Source organism: Coregonus clupeaformis, chromosome 31 (assembly GCF_020615455.1).
Source record: "Coregonus clupeaformis isolate EN_2021a chromosome 31, ASM2061545v1, whole genome shotgun sequence".
NCBI lineage: Eukaryota > Metazoa > Chordata > Actinopteri > Salmoniformes > Salmonidae > Coregonus > Coregonus clupeaformis.
This window is the reverse complement of record NC_059222.1, coordinates 9,518,793-9,546,763: the sequence shown is the minus strand read 5'-3', so window position 1 is coordinate 9,546,763 and position 27,971 is coordinate 9,518,793. Positions and strand designations below refer to the sequence as shown.

Here is a 27,971-nt window from a genome sequence, read left to right as displayed (position 1 = left end):
TCTGATTGAGAGGGGGTCAAATACTTATTTCCCTCATTAAAATGCAAATCAATTCATAACATTTTTGACATGCGTTTTTCTGGATTTTTTTGTGTGTTATTTTGTCTCTCACTGTTCAAATAAACCTACCATTAAATTTATAGATAGATCATTTCTTTGTCAGTGGGCAAACGTACAAAATAAGCAGGGGATCAAATACTTTTTTCCCTCACTGTAGGTGTCTGACCGTACAATTTGACAGCATTCAAGTGCATCTGTGACTTATGTATGATGATGATTGGTTCATGTTTTCCAGAGAGCACTGAATGAGACCCAGGCCACAGAGAACCCCTGCAGCCCCAGAGTGGCCTCTCCCCTGGCCTGGTAGAGACGAGAGACTGGATTACCCCTCTGCTCTCCTCAACCAAAGTGCCAAGACAACACAAAGAAACAGTTACAGCTACTGGGACACAAACAACATGATCTTCAACACTGCGGAATGACCTATGGCCAGGAGTTCATCCTGACCATGTGATCTGACCAGAAAGAACACTGAGCCCTAGGGCCCACAGTTGTCCCTGGTAAGGTCAAGTGGCACAATAAATTAGTAATGAAGATTAATATGTTTAGATAATAGGAGTATATATTTGATATTGGATTATATGAAATTTAAATTATATTGAAATTGTAAAGCATAGATGTATATGAAAAAGACCATGACATTTTAGATGGCATATAGTCAAACGTATATGAATGTTATCTAGAGCTGAGCACTCTATTCTACAGATGGACTTGATCTGCAGTGCACAACAGAAACTCATATGCCATTAACACATACTCACTGCCTCTTAGATTATGTGATGATAGAATGCAGTATTAACCTACCAAAACAAAAAATAATGCCACACTCCTGAGGGTTTTAAGTGTTTTACAGTATGATGTAACCACATGAAATAAGAGGGTTAACCCACTGGGGCTAATATATGAATAGCTGCTAACGGAAAGACATCAATTCATTTTAGCATTGAGTGGTCTAGGCGGCTCTTTCTGTCACTGTGGTTGTTACTGATGAACCGTCCATCTCACTGCCATAACTGCACCTGTATTTTTATCTTGTTTTAGAACAAATGTTCACTGTTTTCTGATGTTCATTTAAAGCTGTTTTGATGGTATTTCTTTAGTACTGTACGTGTTTCTACTTTCCCTCCATAATTCCTTTTTACATTGGAATTTCAGTCAGAGCTGCCATCCAATGAAAATACAGATGTATTTATTTACAGACCTATTGTACCAGGCTTGCAATTTGTCATCATGTTCAAACAGACACTGCTACACATTTAAATCTTGCCACTAGTGCAGTACAGTGTTGACAACTGTCCAAAGCATTTGCATGTTGATATAGGTGTTGTTTTGTGTTATACAATTATTTTATCTGGATTTGTTTACTTTTATTCTATTCTGACAAGTTGGGTCTGAAATGTAGGCCTATTATAACATTTGGTCGATTTAAAGTTTATTGTTCATTTATTTAAATGTTTATTTTGTAAATGTGTGTTTTATATGTTTTCATTGATATTATTGGAGTACTTTGTATAGTAAAAAAAATATTGACTTTTTATGTTGGCCATATGGTTGCTTCTGGATCAGTTGTATTTCTTTTGGATCTGTAAAAAGACATGAATGCTTGACAAATAAAACTGCTTGATACCCTCGAGCTTCTTTGGCGCTAATGACAATCATGGACCAAATGAAGTGGAATTTGTCTCGTGGTGATGCATTTGCCATAGGAACGGGGAAGTGAAGTGAAATGAAAAACATTACTTGTTTCAAAAAAGTCTAAAAAATAAATAGCGGAAAAGTGGTGCGTCCATATGTGTTCACCCTCTTTGCTATGAAGCCCCTAAATAAGATCTGGTGCAACCAATTACCTTCAGAAGTCACATAATTAGTTAAATAAAGTCCACCTGTGTGCAATCTAAGTGGCACATGATCTGTCACATGATCTCAGTATATATACACCTGTTCTGAAAGGCCCCAGAGTCTGCAACACCACTAAGCAAGGGACACCACCAAGCAAGCAGCACCATGAAGACTAAGGAGCTCTCCAAACAGGTCAGGGACAAAGTTGTGGAGAAGTACAGATCAGGGTTGGGTTATAAAAAAATATCTGAAACTTTGAACATCCCATGGAGCACCATTAAATCCATTATTAAAAAATTGAAAGAATATGGCACCACAACAAACCTGCCAAGAGAGGGCCGCCCACCAAAATTAACGGCCCAGGCAAGGAGGGCACTAATCAGAGAGGCAACAAAGAGACCAAAGATAACCCTGAAGAGCCCAGTATCTGTCCATAGGACCACTAAGCCGTACACTCCACAGAGCTGGGCTTTACGGAAGAGTGGTCAGAAAAAAGCCATTGCTTAAAGAAAAAAATAAGCAAACACGTTTGGTGTTCGTCAAAAGCCATGTGGGAGACACCCCAAACATATGGAAGAAGGTACTCTGGTCAGATGAGACTAAAATTCAGCTTTTTGGCCATAAAAAAAAACGCTATGTCTGGATGAAAACCAAACACCTCTCATCACCCCGAGAACACCAATCCCCCCAATGTTTTTAATCGGCAGGGACTGGGAAACTGGTCAGAATTTAAGGAATGATGGATGTCGCTAAATACAGGGAAATTCTTGAGGGAAACCTGTTTCAGTCTTCCAGAGATTTGAGACTGGGACGGAGGTTCACCTTCCAGCAGGACAATGACCCTAAGCATACTGCTAAAGCAACACTCGAGTGGTTTAAGGGGAAACATTTAAATGTCTTGGAATGGCCTAGTCAAAGCCCAGACCTCAATCCAATTGAGAATCTGTGGTATGACTTAAAGATTGCTGCACACCAGCGGAACCCATCCAACTTGAAGGAGCTGGAGCAGTTTTGCCTTGAAGAATGGGCAAAAATCCCAGTGGCTAGATGTGCCAAGTTTATAGAGACATACCCCAAGAGACTTGCAGCTGTAATTGCTGCATAAGGTGGCTTGACAAAGTATTGACTTCGGGGGGGTGAATAGTTATGCATGCTCAAGTTCTGTTTTTTTGTCTTATTTCTTGTTTGTTTCACAAAAATATTTAGCATCTTCAAAGTGGTAGGCATGTTGTGTAAATCAAATGATACAACCCCCCCAAAAATCCATTTTAATTCCAGTTTGTAAGGCAACAAAATAGGAAAAATGCCAAGGGGGGTGAATACTTTCACAAGCCACTGTATATCCCAAATGTATCATTCATTTGATGGAGGTATGTTGATAGTTAACAATTTTACTTTGCTTTGATGATCTATAATAGCCTATTGCTATTCATTTTATAAGTTGCATTTGTTTGGTTTTAGTTCTCATCAGAAGTTCTCCACATGATTCTGGAAGATCTGAATGACATGAAGAAAAGCCCAAAGTAAGATTTCCTCTGACTCATCATTGAGGCATGGTCCTTGCTTTGCTCTGTTATCGGACTGTGGTTGTTTTTGGCCCACTGAAGGAGGTGCGTATCCTGGTGGTGTCTCATTGCGTGCCGAGTAATATGTTCCCATCGTGGGTTACCGCTTCGTGACGCTGCCCCTTAGCCTTCAGGACCCCACCCCACAGACCCAGCCCGTAGAGACCCTGGTCCCAGACAGCCTGGCCATGATCTGTGCATGCCTACTCAAACGCAGGGCAAAGGAGATGCTAAACACTTGTGGTGAATGTCCACATCATTGTTGCATGTCAATTTGTCCACATCACAGACATACCCATTTTAAGACAAATCCATAATTTCCTTTGTAAGGTATTTTGATATGATGTATGTAAGCCCTCCACATTTTTTGGTATCTTTGAGGAGGGGAGTGTCACAGGCCTGTCGTGTGTGTGTGTTGTTCTATAACAGGGGTATTCAACTCTTACCCTACGAGGTGCAGAGCCTGCTAGTTTTGTTTTACCTGAATTGCACACACCTGGTGTCCCAGGTCTTAAATCAGTCCCTGATTAGAGGGGAGCAATGAAAAAATGCAGTGGAACTGGCATTGAGGTCTAGATTTGAGTTTGAGGGTTCAATAGGTTAGCTGTTCAGTGTGTGTGTGTGATTCTATAGGGTAACTATTCAGTGTATCTGTGTGTGTTACAGGATAGCACTTCAGGCAGGACGCTCAGGAGCAGGCTTTACTGTTAGAGGAGGATACAGTCATCTACCTCTGTCAGAGTAAGGTGCTGCACTCCCTATCCACCTTCCTACAAACCTACACCAAGCCTACCAACATCCTCATGGACTCTGGTAAATTATTTGTGTGTATGTGTGTGTTTTATCTAGGGCTAGATACGCATTATAGCACAATTTAAATGTAAAGGTCATTTCCGATTGAGCCGACATTTGCAGTATTTACTGTGAATGCAGTCTCCGCGAACGCGGTAACATTGCCTTTATATTTCAAACACGCTATAGCACAGATCTTCCCCAGTCCGGATTGAAGCTACACTTTAGTCTTGAATCAAATTTATTTTTTTAACAACTATTCTTTTTTTATTTTAGAAATCATGTGGCCGACACACCGCAGATTTAATGGTAGCAGGAGAATGAAGAAATTATTACTAGACAATCGTCCTCCCATCAATAACACAATTTTCTTACTGATTTTGTGTGTGCATGTATGTGAGTGATCAAGCCATGACTCACAACGATTTCACATTTCTTCTTCATTTACTTTATTTTATTCGGAAAGGGAGTATAACCAAGCAGTCATTTTACCTTTGATTTATTTATTGTTTAAGCTCAGTCTGCATACAAAACTAGCCGAGCTCAAAACGCAGCTTTAACAATTGTAGTTTAATGCCATTTGTTCAGAGCCTCGAAAACAAGGTACTCTTTCTGCAGAAGGATAAGGCAGCAAGTTAAAGGAAAATAATAATAATAAGAGATAGAAGGGAATCTCAGCAAGACTACATGGATGATGATTCTCTCTGAAAAGCAGTACAAATACTGAACATGTTTTCAGGGCAACTGAAGCCTCCAGATATGTGCCCTTTAGTTGATACCATTCAGGGTCTGTTCTCTAGGAGCACAACCCTGCATTATATTCAAGGAAAAAGCAACGTGTATAAAAAGAAAAGATAATGAAGCTTTTCTGGTCTAGAATCCAACACCACCTCACTACTAGGTTGTTACATTGGTTTGTGTGTAAAACCCAGCTCAGTGGAAAAGGTAGAGCAGAATGATCTTCCATATAGACACCTGTTCACTGGAAAGCAAGCGCTTGTGGGGTTTAGACTTGGTTCAAGTGCAATATCAACTGTTGAAGTAATTCACTAGTCAGATGACAAGGTAGCTACAGTATAAGCACTTAAAACAGTCCTTTCCTACATTCACTTATACAGGAACTGGCACTTTAATGCCCCAGCAACATCGGCGTAAACACAGAAGGTTAGGAAGGCACCTACAAGCCAAGAGGATCAGCATGTATACTGAAAGTATATAGACCTACCCCTGCTACAACGAGTTATGGAACCAGTAAGGCATGCTTCAGAAAACTGCATGATTATTAACTCAAGCTACAAGGAATGTGTTTTAGGAAATAAATACAGAGAGCGAAGGATGGGTATCATACAAAAACAGGGATAAAAAGGTATAAGTGTGTGAGAGACTGGAAACCTGCAGTGACCAGCTACATTTCAGCAATAATTATTATTTTGTTTGGTTTCTACTTTTACCCACATTTGCTGTGCTTTACATTTACAAATAGTATTTTTCAAGGACATCATCAAGAACAACACACCTCACACCAATATCAAAGTTGTCTGTCAGTCCACTGTTAACAACCCACTCTACTAGCAGTCCCTTAAGCATCTTAAAATAATTCCATATGTTAGCTTAGAAATCCAGCCCGGGGCCCTTATTAAGGTGCAACATCCCATGGAAATGCATACAGTTTCCATTCCAAACCTCTTTATTGCTGTGCACCATCCCCAAAAAATCTACAAAGCTTCATCAGTGCTACAGAGTTACGATTTCCTGGTGGGGAGTGTCCAGGGGGGAGTCCTGTTCTGTAGTTCCACTGGGGTGATTGAGTTGATTGTATGAAGTTGTAGCTGTAACAGGGCTGGGGTAGTGCGGACCAAGGGGGTGATGGTGATGGGAAAATTAGTGTGTGGAAGACACCGGGAGGTGGAGTTGGGAGAGAGCAGCAGAGGTGTGGTGATCTGAGGGGAGCTTGAGGTAGAAGTTGCCACTAACCACAGGTCTAGGACCAGATCACCCTACCCCTAGTCCTACAGTTAACCATTAGGGGATGAAACTAATATCTGGACCTGTGGTTAGGGTCAACTTCTACCCACACCTGGAGAGGAGATTGAGAGGGGACAGAGAGCCAATGCCAGTCCTCTTCCTTATAGGACGGTACTCTCTGTGTCCAGGTCTGAATCTTTGGGCTGGGGCACGGACGTCATGGGGGCCATGGAGGGGGCGGTCACTGGCTGCTGGTCCACAGCAAACTCAGGCACGAAGGCTCGGGTCAATCCTTTGAGAGACAGCACTGGGTCTGGACAGGACAGAGACATAGTGAAATGTTAGTGCTACAGCTGACTGAGGAGTTAATGTTAAAAGTCTGCTAAGCTGTAGTTGTTTGTTGAGTGATTGTATAGAATCATCCTTTAGCTAAATATTGTGGATTAACTAAGTAAAAGTATTAAGAATTAAATTAGTAGAAATGCCTGAAGGGGAAAACGAAATAGTGGATTGTAAAATCATCGAAAGGTGACTTGTGTTCAATGTTAGTATGTTTTGGCAAGGATGGTTGACATGCTTAAAAAAAAACAAGCAAAATGCAAATTCAACCTCCAGTACAGACCATCACATCCCCCATGCTACTACCTTCAAGACAATAATCTGAAGGATCTGACAGCCAAACAGTGGCTTCAACCTATGCAATCTATTACCACTGTTTACCATTTTCCATTGGCTAAAAGATCAAAACAGGAAAATAGCAGTGCACCATCAAGTAGCGTTAAGTGCCAGCCACACTATGTAGCATATCAGAGATGACGCTGAGACAACAGATTTATATTTGAACAGAGTCATGCTAACGCTATCCACATTCCAAACCACATTACTGCCATCATCAGCACTGAGTTAAAGAGAGCCTCATGCTTCAAATGCATCCAAGGCTTGCACCTAAGTACAATCCTGTTCCATGCATACCAGAACACTAAAACCTGATGCTGTTGGGTTGCCAAACTAAAACACATCCAAGTCAAGTTAGGCGTTAGGCATGCAGTGTGTTTAGCCTAAAGTTAATATGTATGAAAGGCTATGATCATGCTAGAATGATATTCTGATGTTGATGTACAATAGTAAAGGCCAAGTCTTCCAATCAAGATGACAACAATGACTTAACAAAAAAAAAAAAAAACATTTCGAGAGGGCGAACAAATGCAATTGAAGGGTTTGCAAAAGACATCCTGACACAATCAAATTTAAAAAAGTGTATATTCTGCCAATTCGATGAATCAAATCGGTTTTTAGTTTGCGGTATCCTTTCATCATTTACAGACCAACCATTAGAGATGTCCTTTGCAAATCCCACATCAAAATGTTACTGACATTTAAATGATTTAATAATGAAGGTTGAATGTCATGATGATTCACGACCAATGGGAACAATTGGAAAAGCAGGCACAAGTGGTAGGTTTCTAAAAGTATGTTGTGGTAATGGAGTAATGCAAAAAAAATGGATGGAGTACAGGAGCTGCAAAATGCAAGTATCACCTGACAAACCTTTCATAAATGCTCCTTAACCTGTGGACACAGGACTTTTAGAGATAAAACATTGTCAATGTACTTTCAACACTAGAGCAAAAGGAGGTACTGAATACTGAACCAATACTATAAACTGAAAGAAGGGATTGTTGTGATGTCTGTTCTGTCTGTTTATAGACTGTTGTGAATGTATTTCTGTGGCATGTTGCCAAATGAATCTCCCTTCATGGGACAATAACGCATCACTTGACTGGACTCACCCATGATTTTGTAGGCTGTGCTGCAGATCCCGTTGGTATCATTTCCCTGTGTGGGGGGCTGAGGGGGAGGAGGGATGTTGGGTCTGTTTCTGGGTTTGGGGACGGGGCGCGGCCGGGGGAGGGAGCCTGACTGAAAGGGCGAGGGGGAGCCAGGATGGGCACCGGGTATGTCATGGGGGGCGGTGGAGGGCGGAGGGGTGTCAGGTGGGGTGGGGGTATCTGGAGGAGACTGGTCCGCCCCCGGGTGGTCTCCTGTGGGCTGGCTGAGGGCCCTAGGGTGGGGCGGGGGACTGAACTGTGAGGGTGTGGGGGGCTGTGGGGCGGGTGGTTGGGGGCCTGGATGGGAGGCTGGTTGCTTGATTGGCGGCGGGGGGTGGTGGAGGCCTGGGGGGTGGGGGAGGTAGGAGAGTGGCTTGAGGAGGAGAGGGGTCTGGGAGAGGGGCTGAGGGACTGGCCCTGGCCTGAGAAGGGGTGTTGGTTGGTGGGGTTACTGGGCTGGCCTGAAGGGGGGTTGTGCGGCTTGGGAGGGGCAGGGGCCGGCTTCTTTGTACCTGGATAGTGGAGAGAGGTGGACTTCAGAAAATATCTTATGTCTACAAATACTTTATTTTAGGCTACTTGAAATTGCATGTCTACGTCTAATAGGGGAGCTATACTGGGCGTCACAAAAACAGTGGTCTTTCAGCTGCTACACTGGACTCGTAACTATAGCCGGCCTGAGCAGAGCCCCAGCCACTTTCTCTGGCATGAGGCGCGCATTAAATTCCTAAAAATAGAACCAGAGCGCAATTTTACGCTAAGCAGCGCAGGCCTCTTACAGAGCTGCGTTGCTTACACACAGGTTTCATTCAAATGAATAGGAGTGTCTTACACTCTGAAAAAGTTACGCATCCAGTGTAGCATGCTTGTAAATCTATGTCAAATGTAACAATATAACTGCTAGTGCAAATTACCTTGTAACAAGAGGCTTACTAATGAAAAAGAAAATAATAGGTTCTTCATTAACATTTCCTCATGATACCATAATGCATATAGCTCAAAATAAATGTCAAACAACCTAATAAAGGTGAGCTGATTCGCTTTAAGGAGTGGGTGTCTCACCTCTGCGCATCATGTGTGGACTGGGCCCCATGGATCCAGCCCCAGGGCCTCCCACAGCTCCCCCTCCTACGGCTGGGCTGGCTGTGCCCGGGTGGCCCCCTCCTGAACCGTTCCTCTGGTGGAGGGTCGGGGTGGAGGTGGGTTCACGCTTTGGGGTGCTTAACAGACAGACAGAGGTCATCATTTAAGTACAGCACTCAGATTTTAGCGTAGTGCTATGAAAATGTCCACGATGAAATTGAAGGCCTGTTCTGTGAGCTTTTTGTCCTTAACTGCACTGGGCGGTGTTTTCGGTTTACCTTCTATATTCTGTCCAATGGATCAATAGAACAGTCTGGAACTGAGATTGAATGGAATCCTTTCATAAACATCCTTCAAAAGTTACATAAGCTCAATGAGAGGACAGAACTAATGGCCAAACAACATTTCTGCTGATTCATGTGTTCTAGCCTGAGAGCAGAGGCGTGAGGAGGGCCCTCTGAGGATGGCTGGCTCACACAAACCATTGTTGTACAGAGCCAGTGGTCTGAACGGAGATGTACCCACAGTGTTATTATAATGATTACTTGTTAGTTGTTTGAGGAAAATGCAGTTAGACAGTGAGAGAAACACTCTAGGAAAATAATAAGTGAGGCAGAAACCCATGTGGTCACTTCAACATTTTCTATGCTCTGTAGTCATTTTCCACTCAAATAAAACAATTTTTTTTGCATTAAAATTACCATAAATCGTATATATTTGTACAAGAGCAGTGACAACATAAACAGTGCACACACACTTATCAACAATTTATCATCAAAGGTTGCAGGCAAAAGGGTATTTCCTTCCCATGCAGTGGAGTGGCATGCGTGTCTGTGCTCCCCAGTGCACTACACACCCTTACCTGAGTTCCTCAGCGGTAGTAGCTAGAAGCTGCTGCGCTGCCACCAGGGCAGCCATACCCAGTGCCAGGCTAGGCTGGCAGCCCTCCAACGGCATGCCCCCCAGTGGGGCCTGGAGCTCGGCCATGCACCCTGTGACCTGCCCAGGCCCTGGGGTCTCCACCGGGGGTAAGGGGGGCTGGAAGGCAGGTGAAGCATGCTGCTTTCTACCTAAGGTGTTGCTGCCTCTACGGGGGACGGTGTTATGGTCCGACAGTTTGTTAGCAAAACTACAGAGAGGAGAGAGGACAGACAGACGGCAGAGCCACATTGAGAAAGAAACCAGGGCGACAGGACAGAATCACCAAGTCCCAGAGTATAGTCGTGGTCAAAAGCTTTGAGAATGACACAAGTATTGGTCTTCACAAAGTTTGCTGCTTCAGTGTTTTTAGATATTTTTGTCAGATGTTACTATGGTATACTGAAGTATAATTACAAGCATTCCATAAGTGTTAATTACATTAAGTTGACAATTGACAATTACATTAAGTTGACAATTACATTAAGTTTATGCAAAGAGTCAATATTTGCAGTGTTGACCCTTCTTTTTCCAAGACCTCTGCAATCTGCTCTGGCATGCTGTCAATTAACTTCTGAGCCACATCCTGACTGATGGCAGTCCATTCTTGCATAATCAATGCTTGGAGTTTGTGGGTTTTTGTTTGTCCACCTGCCTCTTGAGGATCGTCCACAAGTTCTCAATGGGATTAAGGTCTGGGGAGTTTCCTGGCCATGGACCCAATATTTCGATGTTTTGTTCCCCGAGCCACTTAGTTATCACTTTTGCCTTATGGCAAGGTGCTCCATCATGCTGGAAAAGGCATTGGTCGTCACCAAACAGTTCTTGGATGGTTGGGAGAAGTTGCTCTCGGAGGATGTGTTGGTACCATTCTTTATTCATGGCTGTGTTCTTAGGCAAAATTGTGAGTGAGCCCACTCCCTTGGCTGAGAAGCAACCCCACACATGAATGGTCTCAGGATGCTTTACTGTTGGCATGACACAGGACGGATGGTAGCGCTCACCTTGTCTTCTCCGGACAAGTTGTTTTCCGGATGCCCCAAACAATCGGAAAGGGGATTCATCAGAGAAAATGACTTTACCCCAGTCCTCAGCAGTCCAATCCCTGTACCTTTTGCAGAATATCAGTCTGTCCCTGATGTTTTTCCTGGAGAGAAGTGGCTTCTTTGCTGCCCTTCTTGACACCAGGCCATCCTCCAAAAGTATTCGCCTCACTGTGCGTGCAGATGCACTCACACCTGCCTGCTGCCATTCCTGAGCAAGCTCTGCACTGGTGGTGCCCCGATTCCGCAGCTGAAACAACTTTAGGAGACGGTCCTGGCGCTTGCTGGACTTTCTTGGGCGCCCTGACGGCTTCTTCACAACAATTGAACCTCTCTCCTTGAAGTTCTTGATGATCCGATAAATGGTTGATTTAAGTGCAATCTTACTAGCAGCAATATCCTTGCCTGTGAAGCCCTTTTTGTGCAAAGCAATGATGACGGCACGTGTTTCCTTGCAGGTAACAATGGTTAACAGAGGAAGAACAATGATTTCAAGCACCACCCTCCTTTTAAAGCTTCCAGTCTGTTATTCTAACTCAATCAGCATGACAGAGCGATCTCCAGCCTTGTCAACACTCTCACCTGTGTTAACGAGAGAATCACTGACATGATGGCAGCTGGTCCTTTTGTGGCAGGGCTGAAATGAGGTGGAAATGTTCTTTGGGAATTAAGTTCATTTTCATGGCAGAGGGACTTTGCAATTAATTGCAATTCATCTGAACACTCTTCAGGACATTCTGGAGTATATGCAAATTGCCATCATCAAAACTGAGGCAGCAGACTTTGTGAAAATTAGTATTTGTGTCATTCTCAAAACTTTTGACCACGACTGTAGAGAGAGGGCGTGAGAAAGAGAGCGAGAGATACTCCAAACCAAATAGTCAAAAGGGATGTTATGTAGATTTGTAGTATAAAGCCACAAAGATAAACTAGAAGCAACTAGAAGCCTATAGCACTAAACAAGACATCCAGAAATACACTTAAAAAAGACCCCCATGTAAGTAGTGATAATCAGCAGAGCTACCAATCAAACCAAACATTCAAAGTGTAAATTAATGTATTATTGGTTGAGTTATACAAGTTAAAATCATTTCGATTTAAATAGCATATCCTCAGCTCAGAGCATTGGCAGGTATAGGTTCTGTCCTTGACCTTTCACCCCATGGCAGTTCCAAGTAGAGGGATGGAGCTAGTAGTGATGGGGTGCTGCTGTTAGGGCTGTGGCGGTCACACAATTTTCTGACTGTTAATAAACACATTTAGCATCTTCTGGCTTCCACGCATAGCCTACAAGCCACTGATGCAGACCTTTGGAACATCTACATTTAAAATAGTCATACATAAATCCATGTAATATAGTCTACACCTTCACAATAAATCCATTATTTATTTTAGACAGGTCTAAAGAAACATGATATGAACAAAATGTAGTCTATTTCAGAAGAACAGAATAGCATACTCTGAGTTGTCCTTATGTTACGTACTGATCTGGCTATGCCATATGGCTGTGGGCTACACTAGTTCATTTAGCACACAAGATTTGCTTAGAATTCCGTAGTATTTTATAGTATGAAGAATACAATTGAATAAAATAGAAAGGATATTTTCTCCAAACGATTTGAGGGAGTACACACATGCAGCTATTCTGTGTTAAACGGTTAACAAATAAACAGCTACTCCTATATGCTTAATTTAGAGTTATTTATGTAACTTTAGTTGTGATACAAATGTTGGGCTATATGTTTTGATTTTTAATACATTCTAAGGCTGCATGATGCGACTAATGATGATTTGAAAAAAGTAGCATGAAAGGCATGAGCTCTGCTTTGTTTTTTTGCGCAGGCTGTACACACTTCATCAGTCTCTCATTCACAATTTGACAAGCACTTGATAATGCCTCGAATTTCCCGGCGGCATCCCCTTTGTGTGGCCGTAATGCCCCCTAAAAAAATCCATGCCTTTTGGGCCAGTGGCTGTTGTGCCCTTGGCCTGAATATAATAATTATAATTCCCTTCTCCCTGTGTGCTGCTTGCTCCAAAGCACCTCTCACTCACATGGCTCTCAGTCACGTGATCGGGTCTTTCTCACAGGCTACAAGTGAAAACAGACACATCGGGGACGCAACTGAGCGTGTCCTTATCCAATTCCAAGGCGCATATTGAAGATATTGGAAGAACTGTCCACATTTACTTTTCGGCAAACAAGATGAGTAGGCCTAACGAACAGCAAAAGCAAAAGCACAATCTACTATCCCCTATTGTACAAAAGTTGACCTATTCTATTCTGTGCGAGAAATAAATATTCCAAACATAGTCTGGGATAGTTGTGGGATGTGATAGATCCCTAATTAATACAACCACTAGCATCAAAAAAAAACTTTTTTACACAATGAGGCTGACGCAACAGATCACAACATTTAGCTTAAAATGTTGATAAACTATTAGGCTATTTCTTCACATTATAAGCGCAGCAATGCTCACACGGCAGTAGGCTATAAGTGCGAATGTCCCATTAGCGGGAAAACACCATTATCAAAAGTGACCGCAAATGCGATTATGCATGTTATGCTTTTATTGGTGCATTTTTATGGTGAAAATTATCTTCCCCAAATTTGAAACTCACACGCTGCATATGTATGCCAGTTAGGCTCTAAATCTGTTGTAAAGCGGATTAATGTGCTTAATTTTAAGTTATTTGATCACTTTAGTTGTGATACAAACCTTATCAGAACATATAGGCCTATGGGCTAGGCTACATGAGGTATGCTACTATGATTGGAAAAAGTCGCTAAAAAAAAGGTATGCATTGTTTCTTGCCTTACGCTGTGCATCATTCACAAGTGATAATATATCATTAACAAGTGATAGGCTAATATTGTCACCCATCAGACTACTCTTGATTTAATCTTGTCTTTACATACACTAAATAATATATGTGTGAAATTTGTTTTGATTTAGAATGGACCATTATCATGCACCTGTCTCAAAACAGGGGCAGGGGAAAAAATACATGTCATCTATGCACTTAAATAGCGAATGGAGGACGCTTTTCCTGTGGTTTATTTTCGTGCCAGCCAGGTAGGCTATACTCCTGTTGTAAAGAGAAGCAATGTGCTTAATATTAGGAAAGTTGAGAAATAAATATAGTAGGCCTAGCCTATAGAAAGCTGATGGGATCCTCCTCTTTTAATAGAGGCCATCACTCTGTTTTATCAAGCAATTGCATAGCCTATAGAAATGTTGCACAACATGAGCTCATGGGCTCTCATGAAGTGTTTGATTTTCAATACATTTCCATTGATGTCAGAGTGATTAGAGGGACAATAGAGTGCTGAGTACCAGGCAGTTAGCAAGTTAGGTAGGCTACTAATGACCATCAGCAGCATCAGCGCTTGGAGAAGCCTAATTACCGTGACTAAGCGGTCACATCGAATTTGACTGCCTTCATGACTCCTGACCGCCGGTGTGGCGGTAATACGGTCACCGTAAGTAACAGCCCTAGCTGCTGTTGATGGTTACCTGTCCTTGCGAGGGATATCGTTCTCTGGCCCCACCATGCTACCAGGCCTCTTCCTCTCGATGGTGGAACAGTCGTACTCCATTGAGTGGTTGGAAGGAGGGGTGGGCATGGCGAACATCCCCGATACATTAAACTCCACATCTGTGCAAAGGTGGAGAACAGGCAAGTAGAATTCCTTTAGGCGCCATTTAAAAACAAACAGATCCATATTTTTGAGTAGCCTGGGAATCAGATGTATACCACTGAAAGAGCATTCTGATGACATTCCAGCTTCCATTGTTCATGATCCTGTACACAGGAGACCAAGGACCACCCTCCTATGGACCCAGTCAAAGCGGAAGGGTCAAAGGTCATATGTACATACCCTCAGGGAAGAACCAGTCAGCGTGCTGTATGATGGGTTCTATGATGGTCACCACGTGAACAGAGGTAGCAGCAGCCATCTCAGCTAGAGTCCTGCAGGCACAGATGAGAGCAGACATGTTATAGACAAACACTACACGATTTTGACACCAACTTGTGAACATAAACATTTGTTTTTCCAGTTTGAACAGTAAGTAACTCCCCCTATCTCTCCCCCTTTCTCACCCCTCTGTTTTGGCCCACAGCATGTTTGGTCCCAGTACAATGGCGATGTTGCTAGGGGTCATCTTGTTGACATCACTGTCCTGAGCCAGCTTGGACAGGAACTTCACCAGATACCTACAGCACAGGACACAGAGACAGGCACAGGTAAGGCAAACATTAGATTCTAAGAAACAGGGTAACATATCTTCATACTACACACATCTTTATTGTGAAGCAAAGTTGTGTGAACCAGTCCATCTGTTACCCACCTTAGGTTGGCTTTGTTGTTCTTCGGTAGTTGATCACACACAACCCATAGGGCCTGCAGACGCTTGTCTGGCTCTGAAACACTGGGCAGAGAGACAGAGAGACAATCACGGACCTGTTTCATGGTTGCCATAATGTCACTCCTTTTTTTAACTTCATTTCTACTACTTCTCCTTTATTTTATTACTGCTTTACTTGGTTACACTTCCTTTTACAGCTATTGAAGAAGACTGTGTGTGGTGGCTTACTTAGACGCCTGAATCCACTCGTCGTAAAGCTGGAAGCTCATCAGAGGTTCAGGCAGTTCTCTCAGGTAAGACTTCAGGGCTCCTGGAATCAAAGGACAGTTATGTGAGGAATGGTCTGACAGTCATTTCAGTTATATTACTTGAAAACACTTGCTGAAACATGTATAAAACGTTAACATGTATAAAACGTGAGTGGGGGTTAGGACCATACCAGCGACAGCGTGGGGGTCTGAGTAAAACTCCTCCAGCTGTGACGTGGAACAGTCCAGAGCAGCCTTGAGCTTCTTCAGTTTAGAGGCCCCTGCTGCGATCCTAAACAGGCCCTGATACAACAACACAGAGACACGATTGATGAGACAGACACACAGTCCGCAAACAATGCTTAAAAGGAGAAGTTTGCTTTTTTTACAACCAAATCTGTTTTATGTAAATGCAATGTTCTAGAAGGGTCCAGACACTTTTTTGGCGATTTCACTTGTTTTGTTTTTTTACATACCCCAACCAGCGATACACTTCATCATCCTCATTGTGCAGTACGGGGGCTCTGACAGAACATTAACAAATGCCCCAAAAACACCCAAATACGTCCTTTTAGAAACGGAAACGCTCTCAGTATAGTGATACAGGTTTTAAATGTTGTACACATGAAATTGTGTCATTCCGAACTTTATCCGCAACGTTATATTCCATTTTGTACGACTCGAGCAGTTTACCCTATCCAGCAGTTCCACTGTGTAGCCTGCTGCTAGAATGGACAGAGCGGTATCGTTCAAGTCGCAAAAACATAATGGAATATAACGTTGCGGATACATTTCAGAATTACACAATTGTATGTCTACAACATCTAAAAGACCTGCAACACTCTAGCTCCCTGCAGCTGCTGTGGGCGTGTAGTCAAGGACATGGGATAGAGATAAACTTGAGGAATAGATAGACCTGTATTGTTTCAAGTTCTTGTTGCTTCTGAGTAACCTGGTCACACGGCATGAGACAAAGAGCCTCAGAGTGACCACAGTTTTACAGTTCATCCCGTCTTTTATTCTCTTCCAAGAGCACAGTTGTGTGGAGATATGAGCAGTAACGGAACTAACGTTTTCACTTGTTTGTGCGCTATGACCCGATACACATAGCCACAAGAAGAAGACACAAGAAGAAGACAAGGTAGCGCGCCTGATCTGCCGGGGAGGGGTGGAACCAGCCATGACTAAGCATTTTTAGGTCCACTATAAAAGACGTCAGCATTTCCTGCTTGTTGAGCTCGCTTATCGATACGTTTTTAATAAAGTTAATATTCTGATTGGTGATTGACCTTGTCTCTCCTCATTATTGATTAAAATATCCACCACATTTGGCGACGAGGATGGGATCTGCACTTCACCTGTTGACCGCTCCTGAAGATCTGGGTAAACTGTCCACAGGGAAAACCACGCTCCTGTAGAGCAGCTGGACCCGCCTATGATCTGAGAGGAAGCGGGGGCGGGTGGATGCCAGATCCCGAACATATTACTGAGAGAGGTGAGCTTGGACAATCTTTCAATAAGTGATGACAAGATAAGAAAAAATAAAAACAGAGCGAGGTCTTCCTTAAGAGGGCCACAGCTGAGGTAACTATCAGGACTTTGTTGAGTTGATAAGAATGTTCTTAAGGGAGGTATCCTTGGACATAATTGTTAATTTGCCAGTTGCGGGCTGCCAAAAGTCCAGGGCCGTAGTACTGGGTTGATCACAGTAGGAGTGGTGAGGTTAATGTATTGAATGAAGAACTAGAGTGCAGGTGACACCTTGCGAGGGCATCTGACTTGGTGAAGTTCAAATTATAACGTGTATGTAATTGATCAAATGTTTTGTTAATGAGGTAAACAGGTATGCCCTGGGTTACTATTGTTAGATGTTATTGTGAATGTTTCCCTGTACATCTCCTGAGATAGAAATTGGAAAATATTCCTGCAGGTTATAAAATATATATATATATAGTAGAAAACAACTATAAAATAGTAAGGTGCACCTGTGATTGTTTTAAACCAAACCCCATTTTAGAAATGATTTTTGTAGAATTGAGGTCCACAGCCAACAGATAGCCCTAATAGATCAGTAAGAGTTACAGTGGGGAGAACAAGTATTGGATACACTGCCGATTTTGTAGGTTTTCCTACTTACAAAGCATGTAGAGGTCTGTAATTTTTATCATAGGTACACTTCAACTGTGAGAGATGGAATCTAAAACAAAAGTCCAGAAAATCACATTGTAAGATTTTTAAGTAATTAATTTGCATTTTATTGCATGACATAAGTATTTGATACATCAGAAAAGCAGAACTTAATATTTGGTACAGAAACCTTTGTTTGCAATTACAGAGATCATACGTTTCTTGTAGGTCAGGGTTCTTCAATTCCGGTCCTGGAGGGCCGAAACACCTCTGTTTTTCATCCTCTCCTTCTAATCAGGGGCTAATTCAGACATGGGACACCAGGTGAGTGCAATTAACTTCCAGGTAGAAATAAAAAAACAGAAGTGTTTCGGCCCTCCAGGACCGGAATTGAAGAACCCTGCTGTAGGTCTTGACCAGGTTTGCACACACTGCAGCAGGGATTTTGGCCCACTCCTCCATACAGACCTTCTCCAGATCCTTCAGGTTTTGGGGCTGTTGCTGGGCAATACGGACTTTCAGCTCCCTCCAAAGATGTTCTATTGGGTTCAGGTCTGGAGACTGGCTAGGCCACTCCAGGACCTTGAGATGCTTCTTACGGAGACACTCCTTAGTTGCCCTGGCTGTGTGTTTCGGGTCGTTGTAATGCTGGAAGACCCAGCCACGACCCATCTTCAATGCTCTTACTGAGGGAAGGAGGTTGTTGGCCAAGATCTCGCGATACATGGCCCCATCCATCCTCCCCTCAATACGGTACAGTCGTCCTGTCCCCTTTGCAGAAAAGCATCCCCAAAGACTGATGTTTCCACCTCCATGCTTCACGGTTGGGATGGTGTTCTTGGGGTTGTACTCATCCTTCTTCTTCCTCCAAACACCGCGAGTGGAGTTTAGACCAAAAAGCTCTATTTTTGTCTCATCAGACCACATGACCTTCTCCCATTCCTCCTCTGGATCATCCAGATGGTCATTGGCAAACTTCAGACGGGCCTGGACATGCGCTGGCTTGAGCAGGGGGACCTTGCGTGCGCTGCAGGATTTTAATCCATGACGGCGTAGTGTGTTACTAATGGTTTTCTTTGAGACTGTTGTCCCAGCTCTCTTCAGGTCATTGACCAGGTCCTGCCGTGTAGTTCTGGGCTGATCCCTCACCTTCCTCATGATCATTGATGCCCCACGAGGTGAGATCTTGCATGGAGCCCCAGACCGAGGGTGATTGACCGTCATCTTGAACTTCTTCCATTTTCTAATAATTGCGCCAACAGTTGTTGCCTTCTCACCAAGCTGCTTGCCTATTGTCCTGTAGCCCATCCCAGCCTTGTGCAGGTCTACAATTTTATCCCTGATGTCCTTACACAGCTCTCTGGTCTTGGCCATTGTGGAGAGGTTGGAGTCTGTTTGATTGAGTGTGTGGACAGGTGTCTTTTATACAGGTAACGAGTTCAAACAGGTGCAGTTAATACAGGTAATGAGTGGAGAACAGGAGGGCTTCTTAAAAGAAAAACTAACAGGTCTGTGAGAGCCGGAATTCTTACTGGTTGGTAGGTGATCAAATACTTATGTCATGCAATAAAATGCAAATTAATTACTTAAAAACCATACAATGTGATTTTCCGGATTTTTGTTTTAGATTCCGTCTCTCACAGTTGAAGTGTACCTATGATAAAAATGACAGACCTCTACATGCTTTGTAAGTAGGAAAACCTGCAAAATCGGCAGTGTATCAAATACTTGTTCTCCCCACTGTAAATAGAAATAAGGTAATGCCACAGTTGACTATAGTGAGGTGTAGGTCCTCTGTAGCTCAATTGGTAGAGCATGGCGCTTGTAACGCCAGGGTAGTGGGTTCGATCCCCGGGACCACCCATATGTAAAAATGTATGCACACATGACTGTAAGTCGCTTTGGATAAAAGCGTCTGCTAAATGGCATATTATTATTATTATTATTATTATTATACAAACCCTGAGGTTGAAATTGCAGACCATAAAGATAGGCTAGCAATACATTATAGAAGGTTCCAAATTGATTAGTGGATGCTCAGAACGGTATGGACCCGGTGGGAAGCAGGTAGACATACATTCGACAGACCACGATTGTTAGTGTAAGGGAAAATAGAATCTGGGTACAAAACCTGCCATTGCAGAAATTAATAGAGCAATATTTTGAGGGAGAAACAGTTGCTTCCCAGTTGATAAGATAACACACACTTAGAAACCCCCCTAAGGAATTCGTTATAACTGTTTTTTCTTTCCGAATGTGAGGATATGTGATTCTGTCTGGGGAGAGCATCAGTGAAGGTCTGCGAAGGAGACACCGGTGGCACTCTCCGTGGGAGAGTGAGGGAAATATCTGTCCGACCAAAGACAATGTGGACCCGCCCTGACCAGACTTCCACTGATGACTGCCTGGGGGAACACACCACATTCACGAATCTGAACATGACAACCCACTGAATTGCAGTGAGTCAATTTACAACCCACTGAATTTCAGTAAGTCAATTTAAAAATGAATTTGTAGTGAAAATAAAAGTAGGTGACAAGGATCCTAAATCCCAGAGAGGGGATTTGGCATTGGCAGTACTGTTTGTAGGCATAGGATAAATGTCTATGTAGCCTGAGAGCTATGAGTATAGAGAAGTGAGAGTTGAATACTGTACAGTGGTGTGTTGAACATGCAAAGTATTTGATCCCCTGCTGATTTTGTACGTTTGCCCACTGACAAAGAAATGATCAGTCTATAATTTTAATGGTAGGTTTATTTGAACAGTGAGAGACAGAATAACAACAAAAAAATCCAGAAAAACACATGTCAAAAATGTTATAAATTGATTTGCATTTTAATGAGAGAAATAAGTATTTGACCCCTTCTCAATCAGAAAGATTTCTGGCTCCCAGGTGTCTTTTATACAGGTAACGAGCTGAGATTAGGAGCACACTCTTAAAGGGAGTGCTCCTAATGTCAGCTTGTTACCTGTATAAAAGACACCTGTCCACAGAAGCAATCAATCAGATTCCAAACTCTCCACCATGGCCAAGACCAAAGAGCTCTCCAAGGATGTTAGGGACAAGATTGTAGACCTACACAAGGCTGGAATGGGCTACAAGACCATCACCAAGCAGCTTGGTGAGAAGGTGACAACAATTGGTGCGATTATTCGCAAATGGAAGAAACACAAAAGACCTGTCAATCTCCCTCAGCCTGGGGCTCCATGCAAGATCTCACCTCGTTGAGTTGCAATGATCATGAGAATGGTGAGGAATCAGCCCAGAACTACACGGGAGGATCTTGTCAATGATCTCAAGGCAGCTGGGACCATTGTCACCAAGAAAACAATTGGTAACACACTACGCCGTGAAGGACTGAAATCCTGCAGCGCCCGCAAGGTCCCCCTGCTCAAGAAAGCACATATACATGCCCGTCTGAAGTTTGCCAATGAACATCTGAATGATTCAGAGGAGAACTGGGTGAAAGTGTTGTGGTCAGATGAGGCCAAAATCGAGCTCTTCGGCATCAACTCAACTCGCCGTGTTTGGAGGAGGAGGAATGCTGCCTATGACCCCAAGAACACCATCCCCACGTCAAACATGGAGGTGGAAACATTATGCTTTGGGGGTGTTTTTCTGCTAAGGGGACAGGACAACTTCACCGCATCAAAGGGACAATGGCCGGGGCCATGTACCGTCAAATATTGGGTGAGAACCTCCTTCCCTCAGCCAGGGCATTGAAAATGGGTCGTGGATGGTATTCCAGCATGACAATGACCCAAAACACACGGCCAAGGCAACAAAGGAGTGGCTCAAAAAGAAGCACATTAAGGTCCTGGAGTGGCCTAGCCAGCCTCCAGACCTTAATCCCATAGAAAATCTGTGGAGGGAGCTGAAGGTTCGAGTTGCCAAACGTCAGCCTCGAAACCTTAATGACTTGGAGAAGATCTGCAAAGAGGAGTGGGACAAAATCCCTCCTGAGATGTGTGCAAACCTGGTGGCCAACTACAAGAAACGTCTGACCTCTGTGATTGCCAACAAGGGTTTTGCCACCAAGTACTAAGTCATGTTTTGCAGAGGGGTCAAATACTTATTTCCCTCATTAAAATGAAAATCAATTTATAACATTTTTGACATGCGTTTTTCTGGATTTTTTTGTTGATATTCTGTCTCTCACTGTTCAAATAAACCTACCATTAAAATTATAGACTGATCATTTCTTTGTCAGTGGGCAAACGTACAAAATCAGCAGGGGATCAAATACTTTTTTCCCTCACTCACTGTATGAGAGAATAAGTGTGAATGACTAACCTTTTTGACAGGAGGAATAGCCTCCCGTGTGAATGAGGAGAGTGTGGATTGTTAATTCTTAGACTGTAAAGGATAAGATTAATAACCAATAAAATGAGTGTGTGTATTGAAGAGAGAACCGTGACAGATTAGGTGGAAATAGGAGAGCAGTAAATAAATGGGATAATTATGTGTCAAATGAAATAGGCTGGTGACTGAGTGAAGTGTTTTGTTTTCATAGAAAACAGTAGATAGGATTTAAGTAAGACTTTAAAATAGGTTTGAACAACATTGTTAAAATACAAATAATTAAATAAATGGAATGATTGTAAAGGAAATTGAGTGAGAATGGGAGAACGTCGTAGTAAGATAGACAAGAAAAGACGCCGACTTTTTCGGTTGAAGGAAAATACTAAAATAATGTCTGCAAGGGGAAGGATAACTGAACTCTTAGAACACGAAGCCTGATTAAAATATCCACCACAAATCGCAAAAAAATAAACATGCCATTCAATCCAAAAATAGAGATTTGGTTGTAAAAAAGCTAAAATTCTCCTTTAATAACTACACAGACACCCAACCATGTACTCATTCACACACACAAATGCAAACACACATCACTCACCTCTCTCACATGCGCGCAAACACCCACACACAGAACCTCACACACACAAACACCTCTACTCTCTTCCTCCCAAACAAACTGTCCTTCTCTTCTCACCACACTGACTGTGTTGTGTTCACCCATAGAATGAATGGGAAGACAAACAATGTGGTGAGAACTAAAGACAGGCAAGAATAAACACACAGCTGATTTATTATGACCACCAAGAGACATTCTGTTGTATTCTAAAACCGTGCAAACACAAACATAGCATCCTAATAAATCGGAATCACAGCATAATTGCTGACATTTCTAACAAGTGAAAATAACTCAGAAAATTGCAGCAGATTTGAATGTTTTCGTCCCGTCTCTTCTCATGTTCATGTTTGTAAACATTTCAAATTGATTGGTTCAATTATGTTTAGGACCAGTTTTTAAGTGCATTTTATGTTTCGTGTTTGGGTCCACTGCATGGGTTCAATCCATTTCATCCATCCTAGTATTCCATTCACCCATCAATAATGACATATCTTAGTCCTCAACTTACTATGATCCCCCTCCTTTCTCCCCCTCTCTCTCCAATGCTTCCCTCCATCTCCCTACCTCCTCCTTCATGCCAGTCTCCAGCAGCATCATGACACAGGCCTCTAAGGGCAGAGCGATCTCTCTGCTACTCCTCTTCAGATGCTCCTCCAGCCCCGTCCCAAACGCAGGCTTCTCCGTCCACGAGTCTGACGGGAGAGAGAGAGAAAGCGGTAGCACTAAGCATGGTGGTAACAACACTAAAGTAGTTTTTCTTAAAACTGCATTGTTGGTTAAGGGCTTGTAAGTAAGCATTTCACTGTAAGGTCTACCCTGTTGTATTCGGCGCATGTGACAAATACAAATTTGATTTGAAGTTGTTACAGGTCTGCAGCGAGAGAGGGTGGTAGGTAGTCACCCCAGGAAGAGCAGTGTGTGGATGAGAGGTTGGGAGGCCTGGGACTGTGAATGGTAGATTTCTAGGTCGACAATGTCCCCTCTGGCCTACCATCAGTCACTCCCTCCTTCAATAAAGCTAGGTGTAACTAATAACCAAATGGTCTCCATCCATGGTATGTGTTGGTGAGTTTCTGTGCACTCTGTAGAAAGGAAAGCCCAGGTAGGTCTGACGTGAGCTGTAAATAGTGTGGAGTGTTTGACTTTGAGTCATCATAACCTACATGCTGAGAGCAAGGCTGTCTGATTTAGACCAAATGTGTTCTGTTTACTAGAGAAAAACAAGTTTACAGGACACAGCTTTACAGACAGGGAGAAGAGAGAGGGAGGACGACCATACTAAAAAGAGAGAGTGGAGATACCAAAATAAATGGCTTCCCTGTAAACCTTTTCAGTCCTACAGAAACAATAAGTCATTCTCTATTTGACACAGCCTGCCAGTTGCATTCAGCCATCCTTGAGAAAAATAAGCATTTACCTTGACTGAGAGACGGTTGATGTGGCGTTTTAATATAGTTATAAGTGATTGAAGTGGCCTAACAAATAAAACAACAAGATGCAAACAGCTGTAGACTAGCCGGCAGGGTGAAATAAATGAATAGACATCAAATTAAAGGAAAGATTCACCCATTTTGAATGTCATATCGTTTTTGGGCATCTCTGAATGATGTGCTATCGATCCTGAGGGTCATTTCGTTTTCATGTGTATCTGAGCTCTTGCCGTTTACGCAGGCAGAATTACAGCTGGTATGACATAGCATTTTATTTTTATTTTTTTACAAATGAACTTTTATTAAATCAGGGTAGTCCAATTGAGACCACTTTGAATGGTGCCCTGAGACCATAAAGTAAAAAATACAAAAATATAAGAAGATACAATAAAAAGCACGTTACATTAGAACATCAGCCATCATAAACAAGTTATTCAATCAATCAAAACAATTGCACACCTCGGTGAACTCATTTATCATCAGGGTTTTAAACTGCCCTAGTGGCACCAGGGAATTCAAATGTAATTCATTTTGTAAGGGATTCCAAAAATGTGGAGCGTGAAAACTAAAAGCGGATTTACCTAATTCTGTGGAGACTCGAGGAATCTGAAGAGTTAACCAACCCTGTGAATGGGTTTGGTATCTCATTATTTTGTACGGTAGATTACTTTTAGATTGCGAAAACGTCTATCATACATGTCAGATTTCAATACTGGCCGATGTCATAACGCGGGAGGTTGTTTTCTCTTGAATGAGCCATTGATCATATTTTTGTGATATTCCTACCTCGACAAATTTATAAATTAGCAGAGGGTCCACCACATTTCTCCTATTTTTCTGCCTCTTCAGTCCAGGTTGCTGTCAGGGTTGAGTGTAGAGGGAACGTGGAATCACACGCAGGACACAGAGATTCAAAGAACAGATGTCTTTAGTGAAGTCCGACAGTACAAGCCAACACGGCAACAGGCCACAGGCGAAACATACGCACACTGGAATGTCCAAAGTAAATGCGCACAACGTGCAGGACTCTCTTAAACAAAACGAAATACAGAGAGCACAGAACAGCGGACCAACAACAACACGTGACATCGAACAATTACACACAACACCTGACCAAACACAAGAGAACTAAATAGGGTGCCTAATGAACACTTAACAATGAACAGGTGTGACAAACAGACAAAACCAATCTAACATGAAACATCGAACGGTGGCAGCTAGTACTCCGGAGACGACGACCGCCGAAGCCTTCCCGAACAAGGAGAAGGAGCCGCCTCGGCCGAAACCGTGACAGTTGCATTGCATGCTGCTGTTGCATGGCCGTTGCGAATGAATCCACTCTGCGAGGCACACGATCTGTGGTTGAACATGGTGAGATTGTAGACTCCTAAATTGATAGTGCAGTTTGTTTAAACGATTTTACAGATAACTAGCAACTTCACATGCTGATATTGATTTCAGTATTATTGTGTGCAGCTACGTTTGCTAGCTAGCTAGCCCATAGAGAGAGCATTGTATTGTGAGTTTTGTAGTCGACTTGAGCTGCAAAAGACTTCCACAACGATTTTCACGTTGCTACCAATCTTATTATAACGACAAAATGAAACATTTGTTAACAAAAAAATGTGTTCGCACAGTGTTATTTAACACTGTAAATTATAGGAATTAGTTGTTTTGGTTAATGTACTGATGGACAGAGTTCCTGTATCACGCTCAGTTAAACCTTTATGTGGCTAGAGGGGGGTGGGGAGAATTTTTATTTTTTTTTAAAGGATGTGAGGATTGGTCTGTACAGTGCATTCGTAAAGTATTCAGACCCCTTGACTTTTTCCACATTTTGTTACGTTACAGCCTTATTCTAAAATGTATTAAATAAACACTTTTCCTCATCAACCTACACACAATACTCAATAATGACAAAGCGAAAAGTTTTTTTGTTTGTTGAAAAAACAGAAATACCTTATTTACATAAGTATTCAGACCCTTTGCTATGAGACTCGAAATTGAGCTCAGGTGAATCCTGTTTCCATTGATCATCCTTGAGATGTTTCTTCAACTTCATTGGAGTCCACTTGTGGTAAATTCAATTGATTGGACATGATTTGGAAAGGCACATACCTGTCTATATAAGATCCCACAGTTGACAGTGCATGTCAGAGCAAAAACCAAGCCATGAGGTCAAAGGAATTGTCCATATGGATTGTGTCCAGGCACAGATCAGGGAAAGGGTATCAAAAAATGTCTGCAGCATTGAAGGTCCCCAAGAACACAGTGGCCTCCATCATTCTTAAATGGGAGAAGTTTGGAACCACCAAGACTCTTCCTAGAGCTGGCCGCCTGGCCAAACTGAGCAATCGGGAGAGAAGGGCCTTGGTCAGTGAGGTGACCAAGACCCCGATGGTCACTCTGACAGAACTCCAGAGCTCCTCTGTGGAGATGGGAGAACCTTCCAGAAGGACAACCATCTCTGCAGCACTCCACCAATCAGGCCAGACGGAAGCCACTCCACTCCACCAATCTGGCCTTTATGGTAGAGTGGCCAGATAGAAGCCAATCCTCAATAAAAAGGCACGACAGCCTGCTTGGAGTTTGCCAAAAGGCACCTAAAGAACTCTCAGACCATGAGAAAAGATTCTCTGGTCTGATGAAACCAAGATTGAACTCTTTGGCCTGAATGCAAAGCGTCACGTCTGGAGGAAACCTGGCACCATCCCTACGGTGAAGCATGGTGGTGGCAGCATCATGCTGTGGGGATGTTTTTCAGCGGCAGGGACTGGGAGACTAGTCAGGATTGAGGGAGTGGCGCAGCGGTCTAAGGCACTGCATCGCAGTGCTTATGGCGTCACTACAGACCCGGGTTCGATCCCAGGGTCCCAGCCGGCCTTAACCGGGAGACCCATGAGGCGGTGCACAATTGGCCCAGCGTCGTCCGGGTTGGGGGAGGGGTTGACCAGCCGGGATTTCCTTGTCCCATCGCACTCTAGCGACTCCTTGTGGCGGGCCGGGCACCTGCAAGCTGACAACGTGAGCAGTGTGTCAAGAAGCAGTGCGGCTTGGCAGGGTCGTGTTTCGGAGGACACATGGCTCTCGACCTTCGCCTCTCCTGAGTCCATAGGGGAGTTGCAGCGATGGGACAAGACTAACTACCATTCGGATATCACGAAATTGGGGAGAAAAAAGGGTGAAAGTGAAAAAATTCTTGCTGTGCAGCGACGCTCCCCATCCAACCTGACAGAGCTTGAGAGGATCTGCAGAGAAGAATGGGAGAAACGCAACAAATACTGGTGTGCCAAGCTTGTAGCGTCATACCCAAGAAGACTCGAGGCTGTAATTGCTGCCAAAGGTGCTTCAACAAAGTACTGAGTAAAGGGTCTGAATACTTATGTAAATGTGATATTTAGGTTTTTAATTTTCAATTCATTTGCTAAACTTTCTAAAAACCTGTTTTTGCTTTGTCATTATGGGGTAGGTGTGTAGATTGATGAGGGAAAAAAAACAATTGAATCAATTTTTAGAATAAGGCTGTAATGTAACAAATTGTGGAAAAAGTCAAGGGATCTGAATACTTTCCGAATGCACTGTTTCTTGCTGTGAGAAGTTTTAGGGGGGAGTACGATGAAGTTGTCCCTAGACACATTTGAAGTAGTACTGGCGTTTCCCTCCATCATGGTTAAGGCTAGGATTGGAGGAGGATAATTTCTGGGCAAGTTCAACCAGCACAGGGAGAAAAGACTGGGTTGTACTGCACCTGGCTGTGAGGGGTTTGGAGGGGGAGCAGGAG

At 43.0% G+C, this 27,971-nt stretch overlaps 2 protein-coding genes across 2 annotated transcripts in view; one reads left to right on the top strand and one right to left on the bottom strand.

The window, feature by feature from the left end:
- grid2ipb (glutamate receptor, ionotropic, delta 2 (Grid2) interacting protein, b) overlaps nucleotides 1–1,691 on the top strand; it is a 33,077-nt gene extending 31,386 nt beyond the window's left edge. The window contains 1 exon segment of the mRNA XM_041858821.2: nucleotides 296–1,691. Within this exon segment, the coding sequence (XP_041714755.1) occupies nucleotides 296–367 (72 nt within the window). The 3' untranslated portion in view covers nucleotides 368–1,691.
- Nucleotides 1,692–4,681: 2,990 nt separating this feature from the next.
- LOC121547497 (rho GTPase-activating protein 17) overlaps nucleotides 4,682–27,971 on the bottom strand; it is a 68,196-nt gene continuing 44,906 nt past the window's right edge. Inside the window, 12 exon segments of the mRNA XM_041858814.2 lie at nucleotides 4,682–6,534; nucleotides 8,012–8,332; nucleotides 8,335–8,562; nucleotides 9,113–9,270; nucleotides 9,996–10,262; nucleotides 14,614–14,755; nucleotides 14,979–15,070; nucleotides 15,203–15,316; nucleotides 15,451–15,531; nucleotides 15,697–15,778; nucleotides 15,908–16,019; nucleotides 23,325–23,452. Of these exon segments, the coding sequence (XP_041714748.2) occupies nucleotides 6,383–6,534; nucleotides 8,012–8,332; nucleotides 8,335–8,562; nucleotides 9,113–9,270; nucleotides 9,996–10,262; nucleotides 14,614–14,755; nucleotides 14,979–15,070; nucleotides 15,203–15,316; nucleotides 15,451–15,531; nucleotides 15,697–15,778; nucleotides 15,908–16,019; nucleotides 23,325–23,452 (1,877 nt within the window). The 3' untranslated portion in view covers nucleotides 4,682–6,382.